General features: G+C 52.5%; 3 protein-coding genes and 1 non-coding gene across 8 annotated transcripts in view; 2 read left to right on the forward strand and 2 right to left on the reverse strand.

Moving 5' to 3' along the window:
* The window catches only part of CNOT1 (CCR4-NOT transcription complex subunit 1), a 55143-nt gene extending 51365 nt beyond the window's left edge, over positions 1–3778 (forward strand). For both annotated transcript variants that reach the window (XM_014880704.2, XM_014880708.2), the window contains exons 45-49: positions 280–429; positions 1193–1373; positions 2190–2322; positions 2427–2561; positions 2693–3778. In XM_014880704.2, the coding sequence (XP_014736190.1) occupies positions 280–429; positions 1193–1373; positions 2190–2322; positions 2427–2561; positions 2693–2771 (678 nt within the window). In that variant the 3' untranslated portion in view covers positions 2772–3778. The remainder of the gene's footprint in view (positions 1–279; positions 430–1192; positions 1374–2189; positions 2323–2426; positions 2562–2692) is intronic.
* A 2803-nt stretch (positions 3779–6581) lies between these two features.
* Positions 6582–12572, reverse strand: SETD6 (SET domain containing 6, protein lysine methyltransferase). Of its 3 annotated transcripts, XM_088171954.1 has the most exons (10): positions 12195–12572; positions 10853–10920; positions 10432–10530; positions 10202–10346; positions 9571–9712; positions 9068–9262; positions 8799–8922; positions 8407–8587; positions 8135–8277; positions 6582–7665 (listed from the first exon to the last, which is right to left on the reverse strand). In XM_088171954.1, the coding sequence occupies exons 1-10, from the start codon at positions 12253–12255 to the stop codon at positions 7354–7356; spliced, it is 1470 nt and encodes a 489-aa protein (XP_088028080.1). In that variant the 5' UTR covers positions 12256–12572; the 3' UTR covers positions 6582–7353. The 3 variants fall into 3 exon arrangements, with proteins under 3 accessions (XP_088028080.1, XP_014736180.2, XP_088028079.1); XM_014880694.2 differs by lacking the exons at positions 10853–10920; positions 12195–12572 and adding an exon at positions 10646–10742; XM_088171953.1 differs by lacking the exons at positions 10853–10920; positions 12195–12572 and having other exon boundaries at positions 10432–10764.
* On the forward strand, positions 11962–12034 carry TRNAK-UUU (transfer RNA lysine (anticodon UUU)). The gene has a single exon. It is a non-coding gene; the product is annotated as a tRNA-Lys (tRNA).
* A 116-nt stretch (positions 12573–12688) lies between the features above and the next one.
* On the reverse strand, positions 12689–18054 carry LOC106855777 (SNF-related serine/threonine-protein kinase-like). 2 transcript variants are annotated; one of them, XM_014880693.2, is made up of 6 exons: positions 17990–18054; positions 16501–17123; positions 14924–15065; positions 14552–14764; positions 14334–14471; positions 12689–14184 (listed from the first exon to the last, which is right to left on the reverse strand). In XM_014880693.2, exons 2-6 carry the CDS (start codon positions 17087–17089, stop codon positions 13344–13346), a joined length of 1923 nt encoding a protein of 640 aa, XP_014736179.2. In that variant the 5' UTR covers positions 17090–17123; positions 17990–18054; the 3' UTR covers positions 12689–13343. The 2 variants fall into 2 exon arrangements, with proteins under 2 accessions (XP_014736179.2, XP_088028078.1); XM_088171952.1 differs by having other exon boundaries at positions 17946–18017.
* Between the last annotated feature and the right edge of the window lie 378 nt (positions 18055–18432).

Genomic DNA, 18432 nt, shown 5'->3' on the forward strand with positions numbered 1-18432 from the left:
TCTATCCAGCTTAGTACTGCATAACTAAATCTTCGGGTCTCTGCTAGGCAGCTAATCCTGGAATGATTAGAAGGAAACTTCCTCACAGTGCCAAAGCCCTGTCCTGTTGCTCTTCTCTGTGTGAGCTGTGCAGGGTGATGGGAGTGAAGCTGCCTGCAGTGCTCATTGTCACTGAAGAAGGCTGATCAGCAGCAGTAGTTGATGTAATATTATTTATAGATCTGCTTTTTAATTTGTTCCATTGCTGATGGTTTAGTTGACTGGGTTTTCTGTCAACAGGTGGACATGTTAAGTGAGATTAATATTGCTCCACGAATACTTACAAATTTCACTGGAGTGATGCCACCTCAGTTCAAGAAAGATTTGGATTCCTATCTCAAAACTCGTTCTCCAGTCACCTTTTTGTCTGACTTGCGAAGCAACCTACAAGTAAGTTTGAGGGTTTTTATGTTCCTGTGGGTGTTCAATTTAAATATTTACGCACAAATGATGTCACTGGTTCAGCCACCATCCTTTCCTGCAGGAATTTTGTTGGTGTATTGGCCAGCATGTGTTCCACACAGTAGAAAAGCCTGTAAAAATGTACGCTCCGATTAAGTCTTCTTCCACTCCCTGATAGGATGTGTTGAAGCCTTTTAGAATCTGATTAAATTTTGACTCTAAATAGATTGTTACAGAAATACATGGATCCTCATGCCAATACTTCAAGGGTAAAAAAGTTCAAATTAGCTAAAGCCCAGTTCAGAATTGTGGTTAAAACCTCAATTCAGACATCTCATGGCTTGGGCTGCAGCAGACTTGAGTCTGAAGTTGGACTTCCTCAGAGAATTGCTTAAACAGAAAAATTCACATGAGGGGGATGTTTCAGCCAGCATCTAGCACTGCTGGTGAATTCACATGGCCTTACCTGATGTTTTCCTTCAGGCAGAGAGTAAAAACAATTCTATGTGTCAACATTTTGCTGATACTTTTGAATATATAAATATATATATATGGGTTATAATACTAATATATGCTTTCTAATGTATCCTGTATTAAAAAAGGCTGAATGCCAAATTGAATTTCTGGATATCCCAGTGTGTTGTCCTCCAGATAAATCAGTAAGATACTTGGATGCTGTTGTTGTACATGCTGTACCTTTGAGTGCTGAAGGAATATTGACTGTTAATGCTTTTCATATCTTTGCTATTAGGTATCCAATGAACCTGGCAACCGCTACAACATCCAGCTGATTAATGCACTGGTGCTCTACGTAGGTACTCAAGCTATTGCACACATTCACAACAAAGGCAGCACACCCTCCATGAGCACCATTACCCACTCAGCTCACATGGACATCTTCCAGAATTTGGCAGTAGACCTGGATACTGAAGGTGAGCTGGAAACACTGCTAGTTCATGCAATGTCACATATACAGCGAGTGGGCCCTCACTTTAAAAAGGACACTGAGGTGCTGGCATGTGCCCAGTGAAGGGCAGCAAGGCTTGTGAGAGGTGTAGAAAACATGTCCTATGAGAAATGGCTGAGGGAGCTGGGTTTGTTTAGTGTTGAGAAGAGGAGGCTCAGGGGAACCTGAGCTCTGAAGTGTTGTTGTAGTGAATTGGGGGTCTTTTACCATGCCTGCAGTGAGAGGACAAGAGGAAACGGCCTTAAGATGTTACAGGGAAGATTCAGATTAGATACCAGAAAAGGCTTTTTCACTGTTAGGGTGGTCTGATCCTGGAATAGGCTGCCCAGAGAGGTGGTGGAGTTGCCATCCCTGGAGGTATTTGAGAGGTGTCTGGTTCTGGTGCTGGGTGATGTGATTTAGTGGTAATGGGGTTACAGGGGTAGTGCTGGTTTGATGGTTGGACTTGATGGTCTTAAAGGTCTCCTCCAGCCTTGATGACTCTGTGATTTCATGTAACTGATAGTGAATACACAGAAATGAATGTTATGTTAGAATATTAAACTCTAAATATAGGAGCAGTGTTCTAACCAAAAGTTGAAAGTATTCAAGGAAACTAGAAATGCCTTCAAAGAAGAATTGAATTCTTACTTGTCCATCAGCCTGCAACAGCATTTGCATATCTTCTTTGTTTTGTGTACCTCCATAAGGCTCACAGACATTAATCTCAGGCACTAGGGTTGATCCTTCATTCCCTCTGTGTGCAAGGGAAGCTGTGTGTACTCAGTGCTCTCTCCTGCAGGCCGGTACCTGTTCCTGAACGCCATCGCCAACCAGCTGCGCTACCCCAACAGTCACACCCACTACTTCAGCTGCACCATGCTCTACCTGTTTGCAGAGGCCAACACAGAGGCCATCCAGGAGCAGATCACCAGGTGAGAGGGACAGCCTTTAACTGGCCAACATTTAGCTTTTTGCTTTCCTTCCTTTCTTATTTTTGATCTTTGAGCTCTAAGTGTTCTTAACTTTTGGATTTCAGGGTTCTCTTGGAACGACTGATTGTAAATAGGCCTCATCCCTGGGGGCTCCTTATTACGTTCATTGAGCTGATAAAAAATCCAGCCTTTAAGTTCTGGAACCATGAGTTTGTTCACTGCGCTCCAGAAATTGAGAAGTGAGTATAACTTAACCACAGAATCATTAAAATGATATCTCTGAAGCAGCTGAACCTTGAGTTTTTGGTGCTGTCACAACATCCATTTGCTGCCATAAATGCACCTACCATTGCTTTGCTTCTATGTGCAGGTTGTTCCAGTCGGTTGCACAGTGCTGCATGGGGCAGAAGCAGGCCCAGCAAGTTATGGAAGGGACTGGTGCCAGTTAGATGAGCTGCATCCTGCATTGTAAGAGTGCCAGCCTGGAGGTCCCATCCCATCAACTGACTGAAGACTCTGTAAGGCTCCTCCTGACCTTCCCAGCCCCCTTGATTGGGTAGACACAACAGACCCTGGGTGAAAGTCTTATGTGGGCATGTTCCAAAGTTTGAAACAAATTTTTTGACTTTTGGCCAAACTTCAGAAGATGCTGTGAATATCATTTGAACTAGTGTAAATACAAGGAACAGAAACATTTGTCTGGACTTTTGGGTTTGTGCAAATTGTGTAAAAGGCAGGTGGGTAACTGGTGCCTGTCCATCTTGTAATAAAGGGGCAGCTGCTGATGCCAAGCACTTGTCTGGGGCAGACCTCCTTGTCCTGACATTCCCAGACTCCCAAAGAATATTGAAAAGCCAGTAACTTATTTTTCTTTATGTGAATGGGGGACCTTTAAATCACTAAGTTGTTTAAAAAAAAAAAAAAGTGGATGTGTTTGGAATATGGGAATTCTGTGGAGTACAGGAGGGGTGAGGGAGGGGTTAAGGTTCAGTGTTGCTTTCCCCTCACCCTCATTGAATGCTGATAGACAGCAAGTGGAGTGGCAGTCAGAGAATGCCTCCTTTTTGTTGAGAAGAAACAGGCCCTTTGGGTGAGGGTCATCTGTTTTCAGTAAATAAACCAGAGACCAGGCCTATAGCTTCTTTTTTTTTTTTTTTTTTGACAGTTGTAAATTTTGGAAGATGAGGGGTTAAATCTAGACCTTTTCCCACCCTCCCCTGTGACCACACAGTATAAGTTTGTAAAAAAAAAACCTAAAAGAAAAAAAAAAGAAAAAAAGAAAAAATTAAAACAAAAACCCAAAGGACCAATACAGCCCATTTTGTAAGGATTTTCAATGTTTTGTAAAGTATTGGTCCACGTGTTGTATTTTGTAGCCTTTCTAGTTCTTGGGCTTTAGTTCTCCCACTCTTGTATGTATGCATACTGTAGTTACACATTAAAGTCATGACATGCAGCACGTGCCACTGTGCTTATTGTCTCCAGTTCTATCCTGGGCAGTTGGTGTCTTCCAAAGCCTGTTTCACCCATCCAAAACCTGCAGTTTTCCAGTGTGTTTTGGGCACTGCCTGTTGAAAGCAGCTGGGTTTGTTCTCCAGCATGAGGTCAGTGGGCAGATGTAATGAACACGCAGGGTCTTACTTTGAAGTTGTGTGGAAATAGAAATGGCTTAGTTGCAATTTCATGAGCAGAGTTTCTCTGAGACAGGAGACTGCAGTGGAGGTATACAGAGTGTAGACAGCCCATCAGTTTCATTTCTAGTGCCTTTCACCCTGCTGTGATGTCCCTGCAGCAGGAATCTGCCCAGGGTTGTGGTTAGCTTCAGTGTTGTTAATATTACAAGGTCCTTTAACCTAGGAAATGCTAGGAAATAGAGCTTAACTTCTTTCTTTTTACATAACATCAGTTTGTTAAAACTGACTACTTTACTTGACTGCTGTGGTGTGGGCAGAGAGGTCAAGATTTCCTACTTTTAAGGAGTTTAAGGGATTCCATACCTGGCTTTGCATTTGCTGCATAGAGGAAAAAACTACCTGTACCAGTGGTTGGCAGCTCAGAGGGAATTCTCTCTCTCTGTTCCAGGCATCAATCACTTCTATGTCAAGGAGTAGATTGTGGCTAGGTCCTACATTCCATGGCATTTCTTTACCAGGTCAGCAGCTGTGCTGAAACCGAGCCTTTTGAAGTTGGAACTGGGGACACAGTTCTCATTTCTTCTTCACTATACTTTTTACTATGCCTCCCATTCCAATCCCAAGTACACGGAGTTTTATATTGTTTTCCAGAAATTGTATGGCTGTTCTTAAATCCCTATGGTAAAACAGTCCAGCATCATTGACAGCCCCCTGTCCATTCAAATGCAAACAGCTCCTGAATTTAGGCATCTAGTGGGATACAAGAAGATATCTTTTAAGGGAATATCTTTCAAGTCTACTGCCCTAAACCATTGATCAGTGGTTTTTTATGTGTTTGATGCACATTTTGTGTGCAAGCTTTACAGTTTTTAAATCTTGGACTAGCTGATACTCATCTGAGTGTGGTTTCTTAACTGGTAGAACTGGAGAATTAAACTGACTGGCATTCCTGAAGCAACACAAAGCTTATAAATCTTTCAATATTTGGCTCTAGTCCTTTTCTAGTTTCCAATTTAACAGGGTATTGTTTTCATCTTACCAGTCTGGTGCCAGGTTTTAATTGGATTGTTACCAGTTTTGCTTCTTGTGATCTTTTAGAAGTGCCAGTCACCTACATGAGGAGTCACCTCATTTTCTATTTTTTTGAGCATCTCTTCCTCTCTGGGTCTTTTTGATCCTGTAACATAAACACTTGTGCCCCCAGGGCTTTTGGTTTATGTACTTGGATCTGTCCTTTTTCAAAGGTTCTTTTTGCATTTAATTTGCTTAATTCTCTTCCTAATAATGGCATTGGGCATTTGGATATGTACAGAAATTTTATAAAACTCTTTCCAATTCCAAATTTGAGTGGTTGGAAGAATGGCCTTATTTCCTTTTCCCTATGGTTCCAGCTATAGATGGGTTTTGTTTACTGAAGACTCCTTTACATCTAAGTTGCACCTCTTATTAGATATTCTGCCTTTTCACTCCCCAAATTTACTGTGACCAGGAGTTCTGTTAGCAATTCTTTGGAGCTCTCAGCTGCTTCTCAGTCTAAATCCCAGTTGAGTGTAAGCAGTCTTCCTACTTGTGGAGCCTCCCATCTTTGAGGATTATCTATGACCTGGGTTCTGTGGGCATCTGTTTCCAGTGCCCATTCTGCTTTCAGTAAGTACACTGAATTTTTCCTGATAGATGGGAATTTACCAGATGAAATCTAATTCCCTCACATTACCTCCTGCCCTTCCGACTATCACAGCAATCAACCAAATTTACCATCCCTTTTCTGATCTCTTTTCCCCTTTCCTTTCTCTTCCTCACCTCATTCTCTTCATTACACTTCCTTTTTATTTCTCTAGTGCTGAAACATGAGAGTCTGCTGTCATCAATCCACATTCCTTCCAAGCCTTAGCATTATTCTGCAATGCAAAGAACACATCAACATCTGGTACTTTGCCCCATTTTCCTTCCTGGCAACAAAGTAACATTAATTGCAGGCTCCATTTTGAAGCCATTTTCCCCAGTTCTCTCATAGATACAAAGGCCACCACATAATCAACTTCTTAGTAAGCAAATCTCCAAGCTTTCCCCATGGTCCAAAAATAGTCTAAAAGTGAAGTTCTCAAAATGCCCTTCTCCAATGAGGTGGAACTTAGAACACCCATAGAGGCAAACAATTACAAACAGTAGGTATAACAAAGTCTTGTTATACAGTGTTCAAACCTTTTATATGCTTTGGTCATCACCAAGTTTGTGCATATCTAAAAAACCAAGTTTTAACCCAAACCCCAAACTTTAACCAAGATATCAAATGTAATACTCCTCTGACATGTACGTTTTCCAGTATTTCTTTGGAGAGACACAGGATACCAAAATACCCATTTTAATACTGTCCCTATGAAGGATAGTAGCAGCTGTGTGAGATCCTGGTCAAATTCACTATTGCCCCATCTGGGAAACCAGAAAAAGCTCATTTCAGTACTGTTAAACCATCCTGTCCCCAAGCCCTGCAGGCAGGGCTGTAGCTGAGCTTTGTGATGAGTGCAGTGTGGGGTTTGCTTGTCTGCAATACTTGTAACTGCATCAGCAACAATTCCCCTGCACTTAGATGGGGCTTCACACCCTGTTGAAGTAGAGAGCATGAGCTAGGTAAGAAAACTCATTTTTATTCAATAGAGCTTGGCCTGTCAACCGTTAGTGTTTTTTCGTGCAAAACCAAAGTGAGTTCAGGATAGAACTGCATCAAGCAGAGGGTATGTATCAAATTCTCAGCCTGCAACAGCTGTGGAACTGTGACAGTTTTCCTCCAGAATAGTCTCAAGCCCACACAGAAATACCTTCTGTGGAAATAAAAGGAAGTATTTGTTATACTGAGCCTACATGAAGACCAGCTAGATGGGCTTGTACTCTTGCAAATGTTCAATGTAAAATACATACACGTTAAGTGTTGTATGTACAGTTTAGTGTTGTCAGCAGGTCCATCTGCCAGATATTTACTATGACCCTCTCTAAGGTAAGAGCTAACAGCTGGATTTCTGCCCTCTTAATCTGGACAAGGAGCAGCTCTTGCCTGAAATTTTCGCTGCTGAATGAGGGAATCCTCTGCTGTTCTGGCAGTGTATGTCTGCTTTCCTAAAATAGCCATTAGAATGGCTGGGGTTTCTTAAGGCCTCTGGAAAGAGGTGGTATTTGTGCTCCAGAGCTCTCATGGTACAATAAGGCCACTCAAAACCACCTTTGTGTTGTGAAGAAACTTCTTTATGTAGAGGTAGCTAAAAATCCATGTGTTGTATGAGGGACAAGTGGAGCTGTAGTCAGTCATGCCATCTGTCCTCTCTGCTACAGAAGAGATGGCCGTTGGCTGACCTTTCCCTCAGGATCAGCCCCAGCCAGGTCCTGTCCAGGGGCACTGAGGTTTCTATTGTACCAGCTCTAGCAGCTGATGCAAGATCCTTTTCTGTCCATAGCGCACGTGCAGTGCTTGCTGTTCCCTTCGACTCAGTTTCTCATAAGCCTCCTTGTTATTTAGCAAGTCCTGCTCTGCTTTCAGGTCTGCCCCATAGGACTCCAGGGTCAGCAGCACACTGTCATAAAGGAGCTTCTTGCAAGGGGTTTTAAGTCTGGAGAGGGCCTCATTTGAAAGGGTAGAATTTTCTTCTTCCTCACTGTCGTCTTCCCAGCCATCTTGCTCCTTATACTCCTTGAATTCTTCTTCTGACATGCAGAGCACCTGTAGGCAAAGGGGTAAGTCACTGGCAGTGTGAGTCCATCAGGCTTTCTCCTCTGTGGAGCAGAAGAGCCACGTGGAGCAGGTGAGTTATTCCTCAGCTACACTAAAAGTTAAGAGACTAAAACTGGCTTAGATACCTAAGTGCAAGTAATTGTGGGTTAGAAACAGCATATCTGGGTATTGGTAAGTCTCGTAAAGCATCTCAGCTGTCACCTACAAAGTTCTGACACTTTTCTAGGACAGCAGTGGCCACAGAGCCATTCAAGACAAATATATGAGTACCCATGGATGGCTACTTCAGGAGAGGAAGATGGGCAACCACGTCCCCTACTACTATTCACACAGCACTCTTAGTGCCAAACTGCCTTCAGGTGCTTATCCCCTTCACTGAGCCATTCTGCACTGCTGATTAGCCCAGCTGCACTCTGTGCTCCCTTTTGCAGCTCTTCCCCCACCTGGCCATTCGTACCTTGAGGGCCACGGACAGCTCTTCCTCTGTCAGCACCTCATCCCAGCCAAGCACAAAGGCACCTTCCTCTCCCACCATCTCCAGCTGGCACAAGAAGTCCCATTGCTCTGAGACCAGCTGCCGCTGTGCTTCACTTTTGGCACCTGTTTGGAAGACGGCAGAGCTGTGAACACGCCCCTGCAATGCTGTTGACAGGCTTATTTTTCGTGTCATCCCTGTTTTACAGAGATCCCTGCGCCATCCTCTCCCAGAGGGGCTGGGGTGCCACTCACGCTGCAGAGCTGCCCTGCGCAGTGTCACCATCTGGATGTCAGCCGTGTCGTGGGTGTTGCCAGGGTAGGGCTCTGCGAAGCCATACATGTGCAGCAGCTGCCAGTTGGCCATCTGCCCATATGTGTTGAAGATTTCCTGTCCTTTCCCCACAGGCTGCGTTGTAACCATCCTCAAACATTGCTGCAAGCAGGGAGAGGAGAGCATCTGAGCTGGGCTGGTCTGACTGGTCAATGGGGGCTTTCAGAGAGCTCAGGTGACCCTGAGCTCCTTCTAACCAAACGTGCAACAGGGCTTTGTTTTAGACCCCACCTTGCTGTGCCCCCATTCCCAAAGGTCTTAAAATAACAGAACTGAGCTGTGACAATGCCTGGCACAGCAGCTTTGCACTCACAGGAGAGTATTCTAGGTTGGCATTGTGGTTGGCCACATGATTCAAAATATCTGCTACAGGTACCATCATGGGAGGATTGGGCCCCTTCTCATCTTCTTCTTCCTCCTCCAAAGGTTCCTGAAAGCTAAGACAAGCCAGTGGTGTATACATGGCTGCACAGGGCAAGCAAACTTCAGTTTACACTTAGATTCTTGTGCAACTGCAACCTCTAATACAGCCTGTACTCCCCTGTCTGTGCTCCTTGCTGGAGCAAAGCCTTCACTTCTCACCTGTAAGCCATGACAAATGCCACCAGCTCCTTATACAACTCCAGAGTGTGCAGTTTCGGGTCAAAGATGTCAGGATGGGCCTTCATGAAAGGCAGGATGATGGAGTTGTACTCCAGGTGGATGTTAGCTAGATCCTTGTCCACAGCTTCTGGGATGCCTGTGCCCTGCAGAAGCTTTGTTCGCTCTTCTTGAGGCCTGTTGCAAGAAAAACAGGCTCTTCTCTGTCTGTGCTAGGGCCAAGGGTCTATAAACTCCTTCCTCCTTAAATATCTCAGTTTCCCCATGCTCTCCAGCTCCCTGTTTTCTGGCTCTGCCTGTAACACAACTCCAGGAGGGCCCCTCAGGCTCCTGGCCAATGCCAGCACAGGGCTAGAACAGAAGGTTGGGGTCACCCAGCAGGACCACATCCCTTCCCAGGACAATACTCAGCATGCTGCCCCTGGACTGTGCCTGCCTTCAGCTGTAAGACTGAGCCTCTGCAGGCCCCCTTGCTTTCACCTTACCAGAACATGGGGTGGTCCAGGCTCCGAAAGTCCTGCCAGAGGGAGAAATATGGCTGCCAGTGGGAGTTGCTGGCTGTGTACTCGTGTAGCAAGGCCAGCAGGAGAGGCACCCAACCAGACTGGCTCTGCAGAGACTCCTGGGCTACAAAACCAAACAAGATGGAGAAAACCTAAGTTCTGTATTTCAGAACCAAAACCTGATATGACAAGCCTCCGTACCCATCTTCAGCCTGGAGATGAGGGTTGAGCTTTTATTCTGGTTTGTCTTGGGTTTGTCCTGAGCTCAAGAAGGACCAGGAACTTCTTCTCTGGAGTTATGGATGAGCTCTTCCAGGCCCCATGGCCTTGCCCTCCTCAGCCTGAGGCTCTGCGTGCCTTCAGGAATGGTTCTTTTTCTTATCAGTGCTTCAAGGAAAGCAGCATAGTATGAGTGCCTGTCACTTAGAAGTTGGAACTGTTGCACCGATGGACTTTTCTCCCTGTCCACCACAGCTCTTAGGGAAGTGAGTGGTATCAAACAGCCCTACAGCATCCTGCACAAATCAGGAACGTTCCCGACGTTTTCCCACAAACCTATTTATTCCTTTAAAAAGCACAGCAGAATCGAGTGGCGCAAGAAGCTTGCACTCACCTTCCTGTAAGAGTGCGTGGATGGAGGTGGTGTGCTGGGACAGCAGCGCTGTGCGAGGGATGGTGAACAGCACCTCTCCCGCCTCCAGCTCCTCGGCGGCCAACATCCCGTACCCCGCCACCGCGCCCTCCCCGCTGAGGCGGACCTGGGGCCAGAGGGAGCGGTCAGGGGCGGAGCGAAGAGAGCAGGGCGGCCCTAGGGCATACCCGGGCCGGCCCGTTGTGCCTCACCTTAGGGTTCAGCTCCACCCCGGCCCGCCCGCACCATGCCAGGAACCCGGAGAGGGGGTCGGCACTACTCTTCCCCTGGGCGCCGCTCTCGACCGCCGTCTGTGGATGGAAACATGGGGTAAAACGGAAGGAGCCATGAGGCCGATCGCGGATCCCTTCAGTGCCGCCATCCCAAGAGCCAGTGTGTCCCCAGTTCCCCGGGAGCCCCCGGTACCTTGAACCTCTTGGGCGCCGACGCCATGACGCTGCCAACACGTGGTCCCACACCACGTGGTCCCGGTCGGGCCCTTCCGGGTGGGCGGGGGACTCCGCCTCCATGGGCCGGGCTAACGGCGGCCGAAAAGGGACAGAAAGGGCTGGGGGGAGCAGCGGCGGAAACGTGCCCGGGAGCCTTCTGTTCGTGGGGCGGGGGGGTACTCACAGTTCCTCTCTGTAGGCTCCAGCCTCCGAGCACCTCCCTGAAGGGTCTGAGGTCCTTGTGGTGCCTCCCTGTGGGATCCAGGGACCACCACATGTCTTTCTGCGAGTGTTTCCACCCCGAGGCCGGTGCACCTCGGGGGCTGCGGTCCGACCGTGGGGCCGTGCACCTGTGCGGTCACAGCTCCAGACATGGGTTAAAAGCAGCGGGCTCTAATTAATCAGGGTACTTAAGCTTGTGCTTTTGTTTAATTGACACCACGCACACTCCCACCGTACCTACGGGCTCTGATCTCCCCTCCAGGGCCGTCCCGAGGCGGCCGTTCTCCGGGCTCATTAGTGCTGTCCCCAGCCTTCAGCAGAAGGGGGGCTGATGCCATCACTGGCTGCTTTAATGAAGCCAATTAGTGCGCACGAGGTGTCTAAAGAGGCCCCACGGGGCTCTCTGTGGGCTGTCCCTGGGGCTCTCCCACCCCGTCTGCAATTGGGGTCGCCTTTAATCTTGTCCAGTCCCTTCCGAGCTTGGCAAGGATGTACTGGCAGGGTGGGTTCCCTATGGGGCAAAAGGGCCCCTTCCTGAAGAATGGGGAGGAAGGGCAAGAGAATATGGGAGGTGGCACCTGTAGGTGCCCACCCAAGCTCGGTCTATGCAACCCAACTCCCCGCAGCCGCCTCCCTCCTGCCGTAACGCGGCTCCTGCGGAAGCGCCGCTGGGACTCGGATTCGAGCCGAGGCTGCTGCAGGCACAGAGCAGAGCCCGGAGCCCTGAGCGGCCACAGCCCCCGCTGCTGCTCCTGTCCCCCGGCGGGACCCTCCTGCCTCTCTCTGCGAGCGGCGGGGGTTTTACAGCCTCTCCCGCAGCATCCTGCTCCCCTCCCCGCCTGCGCATCCCTGCGGCACCGGCGGCTTCCCAGGGCGCATCCCTGTGCCTGATCAGTGCCCAGTGAGATTCCCAGAACCCGGGTATTCAGTCTGGCCTGTGCTGGCACCCTCGTTGGGGTGGCGTGGGAGTGTGAAATATCAAAGTGCGTCCCCACATTGTCCTGCAATGCTTTAGGAAAGCGGGGTCCCCCCTTGCCTGTCATAGACATGCACCCCTGAGCCCAAATGTGAGCCTGGATAGCTCAGTTGGGAGAGCATCAGACTTTTAATCTGAGGGTCCAGGGTTCAAGCCCCTGTTCAGGCGGTGGCTTTATCCTTTAGGATCACGAAAAGGAGCATGTGGGCAGGAGGAGCATCCCCTCCTGCTGCTGGGGCCCTGTGGGGGCTGCAGGGTACCCAGGGCACCCCCTCCTTCTTTTCCTAACACCAACTCCCCAAGCTGATCAGATGTGGCTCCATCTCACCTGAGACCCACACAGCATTGCTCCATTCTTCCAAACACTCAGTACTCAAGAGAGATCTCATGTTGGATGATGAGGACAGAAAAGGGAGCTATCGGGGTACACCTAAAGGAGGGAGGAGGAGGATGGATAGAAGAGGAACAGCAGAGCTGGAGGGAAGGAAGCCCAGGCTGGGTTTGAAACTGGGGGCTCAGGGGTAGCTCCAGGCTGAGAGTGGGGAAAGCTATTGGGGGCACCCTGGGGCTGAGTGTGACTAACTCTCATGGGAATATGCAGCAGCCTGCATCTGCCTTCTGGCATGTCCAGGCCCTCTCTCACCTTTGGGTGTTCATCACCCCTGTCCTTACACCCATCTGTGGCTGCCTTGAGCGCCATTGTGGCCCCCTGCCCACCCCAGCTCAGGTGGATGCTCCCTTAAAGCCAGCCCTGGTGCCAGGGAAACCATCCCTGGCCCCCTGACTGGGGGGACAGTGATGTTTTTGCAACGACACTGCACCTGCATCAACCCACGAGCTTATTTTATTGTCCTGACAAACTTTGCTTCCCAGCGGCTCCGATCCTTCCACGCGCATGTGCCACGGCTCAGGCCGAGCTCCGGCCCACGCCTCCGTCGTCATTCATTTCTTGCCAGCAAGAAAACAAAGAGATAATAAATAGGAAGCTTATTTGCAGGGAGGGCCCAGGGGACGGCCTGGGGTCACGGGCCAGGCTGTGCCTGGCCCCGGCCAGGGCTGGTGGGGGGGCTGCAGGCAGGACAGCCCAGCCTCAGGCCATGCACACTGTGGGGCTGGGGAGCTGGGGGGATATAGCAATCTCTATTTAATTACATTAAAATAGACTATTTAAAAAAATTAATTCTAGTAGTTAAAAAAGTGTCATGGTCCATCCCATTCCGGCAGGGCCATGGAACTGTCCCAGAGTTCTGGGGACACACTGGCCAGTGTGGGGATGGACCCCAGTCTGCTTCACCCTGGGCAGGCTTGTCCGGGGGATGGTCTGTCATAGCGGGTTCCAGGGTGGGTGCTGGCAGGGTGGCCACCACGGGTGACAAAGCAGGGCACTGTGCCACCCACTAGCCCTACAGCCACCACAGACCAAAGGCAGGGGAGCAGGCGCCCTCCCAGAACCCACAGCGGGGCCAGTCCCAGGGCCTTAAATGACATGGCAGCAATTGAACTGCCCCAGTGATAGGAGGCTCTCCTTGGAGCCCGGCCGGAGCTTGAAGGCCAGGGCTTTCTCGCAGAGCGGGAACTGCAGGAGCCTGTCCCGCAGGCTGCCCCCCTTGCTCTTGCCCGGGTCCAGCTTGATCACACTCTCTGCGCCCCCTTCAGGGCCCGAACTCTCCACCGACTGCTGGGCCGGGCTGATCTGTTCCCCCTGCCCTGGGGACGTGTCTGCAGGACTCGGGAACGTGGCACGAGTTGTCTCTTTCCCCAGTACCTGGGGAACTCCGGCCAAGCTGCTCTGGGGTGACAGGATGGCTCCCCTTTCCTTGGGGAACTGTGCTGAGGAGCCCCCAGGCTCTGTGTCCTCCTCCCTCCGTGGGGGCTCAGCTCCATTTCCTCGCAGCACCGGGGGCCCCCGGCCCCCACTCACACTCTTCCCAGCCCAGGCCACCCCCGAGCGCCCACCCCGGACCCCCAGCTCAACCCCCGGCCCCCAGACCTCCCCGCGGCCGGGCGGGCGGTGGGCGCGCAGGAAGGCTCGCATCTGCTCCTGGTTCAGAGAGCTGCTCTTTCTCTCCATTGCGCTGGGCCTCTCCTCCTCCTCCTCGTCCTCCTCTTCCTCCTCACATATCTGCTGCAGGGCCGGGGTGCTCTTGGTGATGGTGGTGTCAACCGCAGGGACCTTCAGCAGGGTCCCCGTGGGCTGCCGGCCGCCAATGTCCCCTCCAGGGGGCAGCCGGGTCCCCCCGGCGAGGCCGCCTGTCTCCGTGAAGGGCAGGAGGCTGCCGGCGCTGCCCACAGAGCCGAACGTGTCTGACAAGTTGGGCCTGAGGAAGGGGAGAGAGGTGTCAGTAGCCAGCTGGGCATCACAAGGACTGTGACAAGGAAAAGGACAGGGGACCGGCCAAGACCCTATACTAGGGACCCAGGATGGTGGAGAGGGTGACACAGGATGGGGGACAGCCAGGGGGCTCACCTGCTCTGTACCTCCTTGGCCAGGTTGTAGACGAGACTGAGGCGGTGGCCCTGCTTCTCCTGCTTCTCCCGCAGCATCCTCTCTGCCAGCAGGAAATACGTGGCCGTGATGTGGTTGTAGCGGTCGGCTTCCAGCGCCCTGTGTGGGACCGAGGGAGTTGCATCAGCACACAAGGAATATGCTTGGAGGGACCCCCAGAACCCCATCCCATCACTCACTCCTGGATGGTGTCCCGATCGGCGATGTTCCCGCACATCATGGCCTGGAGGATGATCTCGTGCTCCTCCTCAGACACGCGCTTGTGGGAGGTGAGGGGCAGCAGGGAGCGGCTGGCAGGGGACGGGTCCACCCCCTGCAGCCACGGGTGGCCCTCGATCTGCTCCAGGGACGCTCGTTGCTTTGGGTCCCGCTGCAGCATCCTGGAGATGAGACTGAGGGAAAGGAGTGACGTTGCAGCCCTGCAGCACTATGCGAACCCCAAAGTAAGCAGCTTTGCCCACTCTTCCCACCTCAGCTCCCAGGCATCTGCCAGAGCTGGGGAACCCAGCCCGGGGGGGGGTCTGGGGGTACAGTGAGGGGGTGGTGCTCACTCAGCGCACTGTGCCGAGACGTGGGGAGGGACGGTGTAGCGGCAGTCCATGATCATGGTGAGGGTCTCGCTGTCGTTGGCCTCCTGGAAGGGGGGGTGGCCGCAGACCAGCATGTAGAGGATGACTCCCAGGCTCCAGATGTCTGCAAGAAGCAGCAGCAGCAGTTCAGGTTGCACTCACCATGACCAAGGAGATTCCCCACCCCAGGGATCCTGGGAGGGGCTGCCTCACCCCCAGTGGTGCTCCAGCAGAGACCAGTGCTCACTGGTGTGACCAGTGTTCCTTGGACGTGACAGCTCCCAGATCTTGCCCCAAGACAGGGAGACCATATTCCCACCGAGGCAGGGAAACACCTTCCCATCCCCACTTCCAATCAGGTCTCAAAGGACTTCACCAAAGCAGTTGAGGTGTTATCACCTTGTCCAAGCAGGGACAGAAAGGCCAGCCCTGAGCTCTGCCCCTCTCCCTGCTCCCCCTGGTCATACACCCACCTACAGCACTGTTCCGTATCATTCCTCAGCTCCCTGATTCCCAAACCCCACTACAACCATCCTGGAACTGGGCTGTGCTTTAGGAGATATTACAGCAACTGGAGAGTGACATAACTCTGATCTGGGCTCTCCAGCTGCATGGGGATCAGCTGGAGCAGGATTCCTGTCCTGGGGACAGGGATGGAGCCAGAAGCATCTTCGCTGGCTCCTCCTGCCCAAAACACAAATTCCTGCAGATGTGTGGGTTTAGGATGCTGAGCACGCCCTGAGGCGCTCCGTTAATACCTTCAGCTGCTTAAGTCAAGTGTTTGAAAATTTCTCATCTGCGTCGGTTTTCTCCCTTCACTTCCCTTTACAGCGCCACCAGCTTATTTTTCTACCGCCTCCATAAGCTATCCCTGTTCTCAACTCGGGATCCGCCTTTCCCTGAGCCAACACTGGGCTTTTGCCTTTAAGGGCTCGTGTTTTGCTTTGCTAAATCCTCCTGCCCTAATTCCAGCCAGCCAGCCAGCTTGGATACTGCTTCCCTCCCACGTCCCCTCTGTCACAGCAGAGCCTCTTGGAGCCCCCAGCCCAGCTCCCTGTGCCCTGGGACAGTCTCCCCAGACGCCTGCACCCTGGCCAGGGGAGGAAGAGCAGTGGGAGCCATGGGGAGGAAGTGGTTTTCAGGGCGGGGATGGAGCAAAGGAAACTTTCAGAGCTCCTCCGCCCAAACAGCAGCATCCCGAGCAGATTTCCTTCCGGCCTCACCCCACCAAATAACCACCAGCGCCAGATTGCTGGCAGCTGTATCCTCACACTCCTTCTCCTGGCGGCTGCCACGCCAGGCTCACAGCCTGCTTGGGCTTTTTCCTCTCTCCAGCAACCATCACTTTACGGGATCTTTGTGGATGCCGGGATGGTCTCTGCAGGGAAGACCCTGCTGTGCCAGGCAGGGCTGCACCCAAAGGACAGGTTTACTCCTTACAAGGACAGCAGTGCCACCATATGCTTCTAGTGTAAGGGGCCAAGTGGGAGCTGGCAGGACCATGCTCCAGGCAAGGGACAGGAGGGAGGCAGGTCCCCAGGGTACCCCACAGCCCTTACCAACAGCTGGGGCATCGTACTCATCCCCAAGCAGGATCTCTGGTGCTGAGTAGGCCAGGGAGCCACAGCTGGTGGTGAGCATCTTGCCGGGCTGGAAGCGGTTGCTGAAGCCAAAGTCGGTGAGTTTGACCACCCCTTGCTCCTGGAAGAAGACCACATTCTCGGGCTTGAGGTCACGGTGCACCACGTGGAGCTTGTGGCAATAGGAGATGGCATGGACGATCTGGGCAAAGTAGTGCTTGGCCCGCGGCTCGGCCAGGCCGCCCTCGTGCCGCATGATGTGGTCAAACATGTCCCCACCATCACCCAGCTCCAGGATGAGGTAGAGCTTGGCGTGGGTGTCGATGACCTCGTAGAGGCGCACCACGTTGGGGTGCTGCACCAGCTTCATGCAGCGCACCTCCTGCAGGAGCTGCCCTGCCGCCTCCCCCGCCAGCTTGCTCTTATCGATCACCTTCACAGCCACGCGCTGCCCGGTGAAGACGTGCCGGGCCAGCTTCACTACTGCAAAGTGGCCCTTGCCCAGCGTGCGCTCCAGGTCGTACAGCCCTGCAATCTTGCCCTCGCCGCAGCCCTGTGCCCCGGCCATGGCGGTGTCGTCAGGTGGGGACAGGCATCAGGCACTGTGGGATGGAGGAGATGCTGAGCAATGTGGGGTTAGGGACGGAGTGCTCCCAAATACCAGGACCACTGACACCAGCACTGCCAGGACATCAGGTCTCCAGCAGCCTGGGCATCCCTGACACTCCATCTCCTAGTCCCCATTCCAGAACCTAAACCCCCTTCTGTATTTCCATCTCCAGTTCCAAGTACTCTGGAGATCTCAATACTTCCATCTTCTGAGTATCCTAGGACACCCCATAATCCCCATGTCCAGGTCCCCAGCATCTTGAGCCTTCAACACCCCCCTTTCAGTTCCCAGAATCCTGGACATCCCTCTACTTCCCCGCACCCCAGGACATCCTGATACCCTCTCCTCCAGGTGTCCAGAACTGCAGCACTCTGGGCCCCCCAATACTCCTGCCTCCAGTCCCTCAACACCCTGAGCAGCCCCATACCCCTTCTCTCCTGCTTTCCAGCAGCCTGAGCACTCCATACCCCTGCCTCCAAAGCGCCAGCACCCCTGTCACCCCATACTCCGAGACCCCAACATCCTGGGCACCCCAATAAGGCCAACCTCCAGGTATTCGGCATCCTGGCTACCCCAATATGCTCCCCTCCACTACCCAGCACATCTGGGCGCCCTCACATCTCCATCTCCAGTTCCCAGCACTCCGGGTCACCCCCAAAAGGCCAACCTTCAGGTCTCCAGCACCCCTGTCACTCCCGTATCCCCATCTCCAATCCCCAACATCCGTGCCACCCCCATGTCTTCACCTCCAGACCTCAGCACCCTGGGCACCCCCATGCTCCCCCTCCAGCGCCCCGGGCACCCCGATACCCACCCCAGTCCCTGTCACCCGGTGCGCCCCGGCCGAGCCGCACTCACCGGGGCGCGGAGCTGCGACCGCCGGGGCTGCGGTGCCCGGGCGCGCCCGCCCCGCTGACGTCAGGGCGGCTCCGGGATCGCGCCTTAAAGGGCCCGGCCCGGCGGGGCTGAGGCCGGGGCGATGCTCATCGCACCTCCGGAGAGGCACTCTCCGGGTACTGCTGCCTCCGGCAGCTCCCGCGACCCGGCTCGTTACTGCATGTTTGGGGTAGCGGGGACTCGGTTGGTCTTAGCGGTAACGAGGGCTGGTGATGAGCTAAATGAGCCTGCCTGGATGCTTCCAGGAGGAGAGGGAGAGCCCCCAGCCCGGGCTTGTCGCCGGAGGGTCCTGCTGTTGGAGGCTCCTGCCCGGGATGCCCGCTCACGGGCATCTCTGCTGTGCCACTGACCCGCTCCATCGCCCGCTTCCACCCTCGCTGGAGCCTGAACCATTGAGCCGGGAG

The sequence above is a fragment of the Sturnus vulgaris genome, chromosome 12 (assembly GCF_052056855.1).
Source record: "Sturnus vulgaris isolate bStuVul1 chromosome 12, bStuVul1.hap1, whole genome shotgun sequence".
Lineage (NCBI taxonomy): Eukaryota > Metazoa > Chordata > Aves > Passeriformes > Sturnidae > Sturnus > Sturnus vulgaris.

Coding starts and splice junctions, on each gene's coding strand:
- LOC106855777 (XM_014880693.2), bottom strand. CDS start 17,089: ATGGCCGGGGCACAGGGCTGCGGCGAGGGCAAGATTGCAGGGCTGTAC. Junction 15,066..16,500: donor GTACGATGCCCCAGCTGTTG/GTAAGGGCTGTG, acceptor TGCTTCTTGCAG/ACATCTGGAGCCTGGGAGTC. Junction 14,472..14,551: donor GATCGGGACACCATCCAGGA/GTGAGTGATGGG, acceptor GGTCCCACACAG/GGCGCTGGAAGCCGACCGCT.
- SETD6 (XM_088171953.1), bottom strand. CDS start 10,749: ATGGAGGCGGAGTCCCCCGCCCACCCGGAAGGGCCCGACCGGGACCAC. Junction 9,713..10,201: donor CCACGCACTCTTACAGGAAG/GTGAGTGCAAGC, acceptor TTGGTTTTGTAG/CCCAGGAGTCTCTGCAGAGC. Junction 8,588..8,798: donor CCAACCTAGAATACTCTCCT/GTGAGTGCAAAG, acceptor CCCTGCTTGCAG/CAATGTTTGAGGATGGTTAC.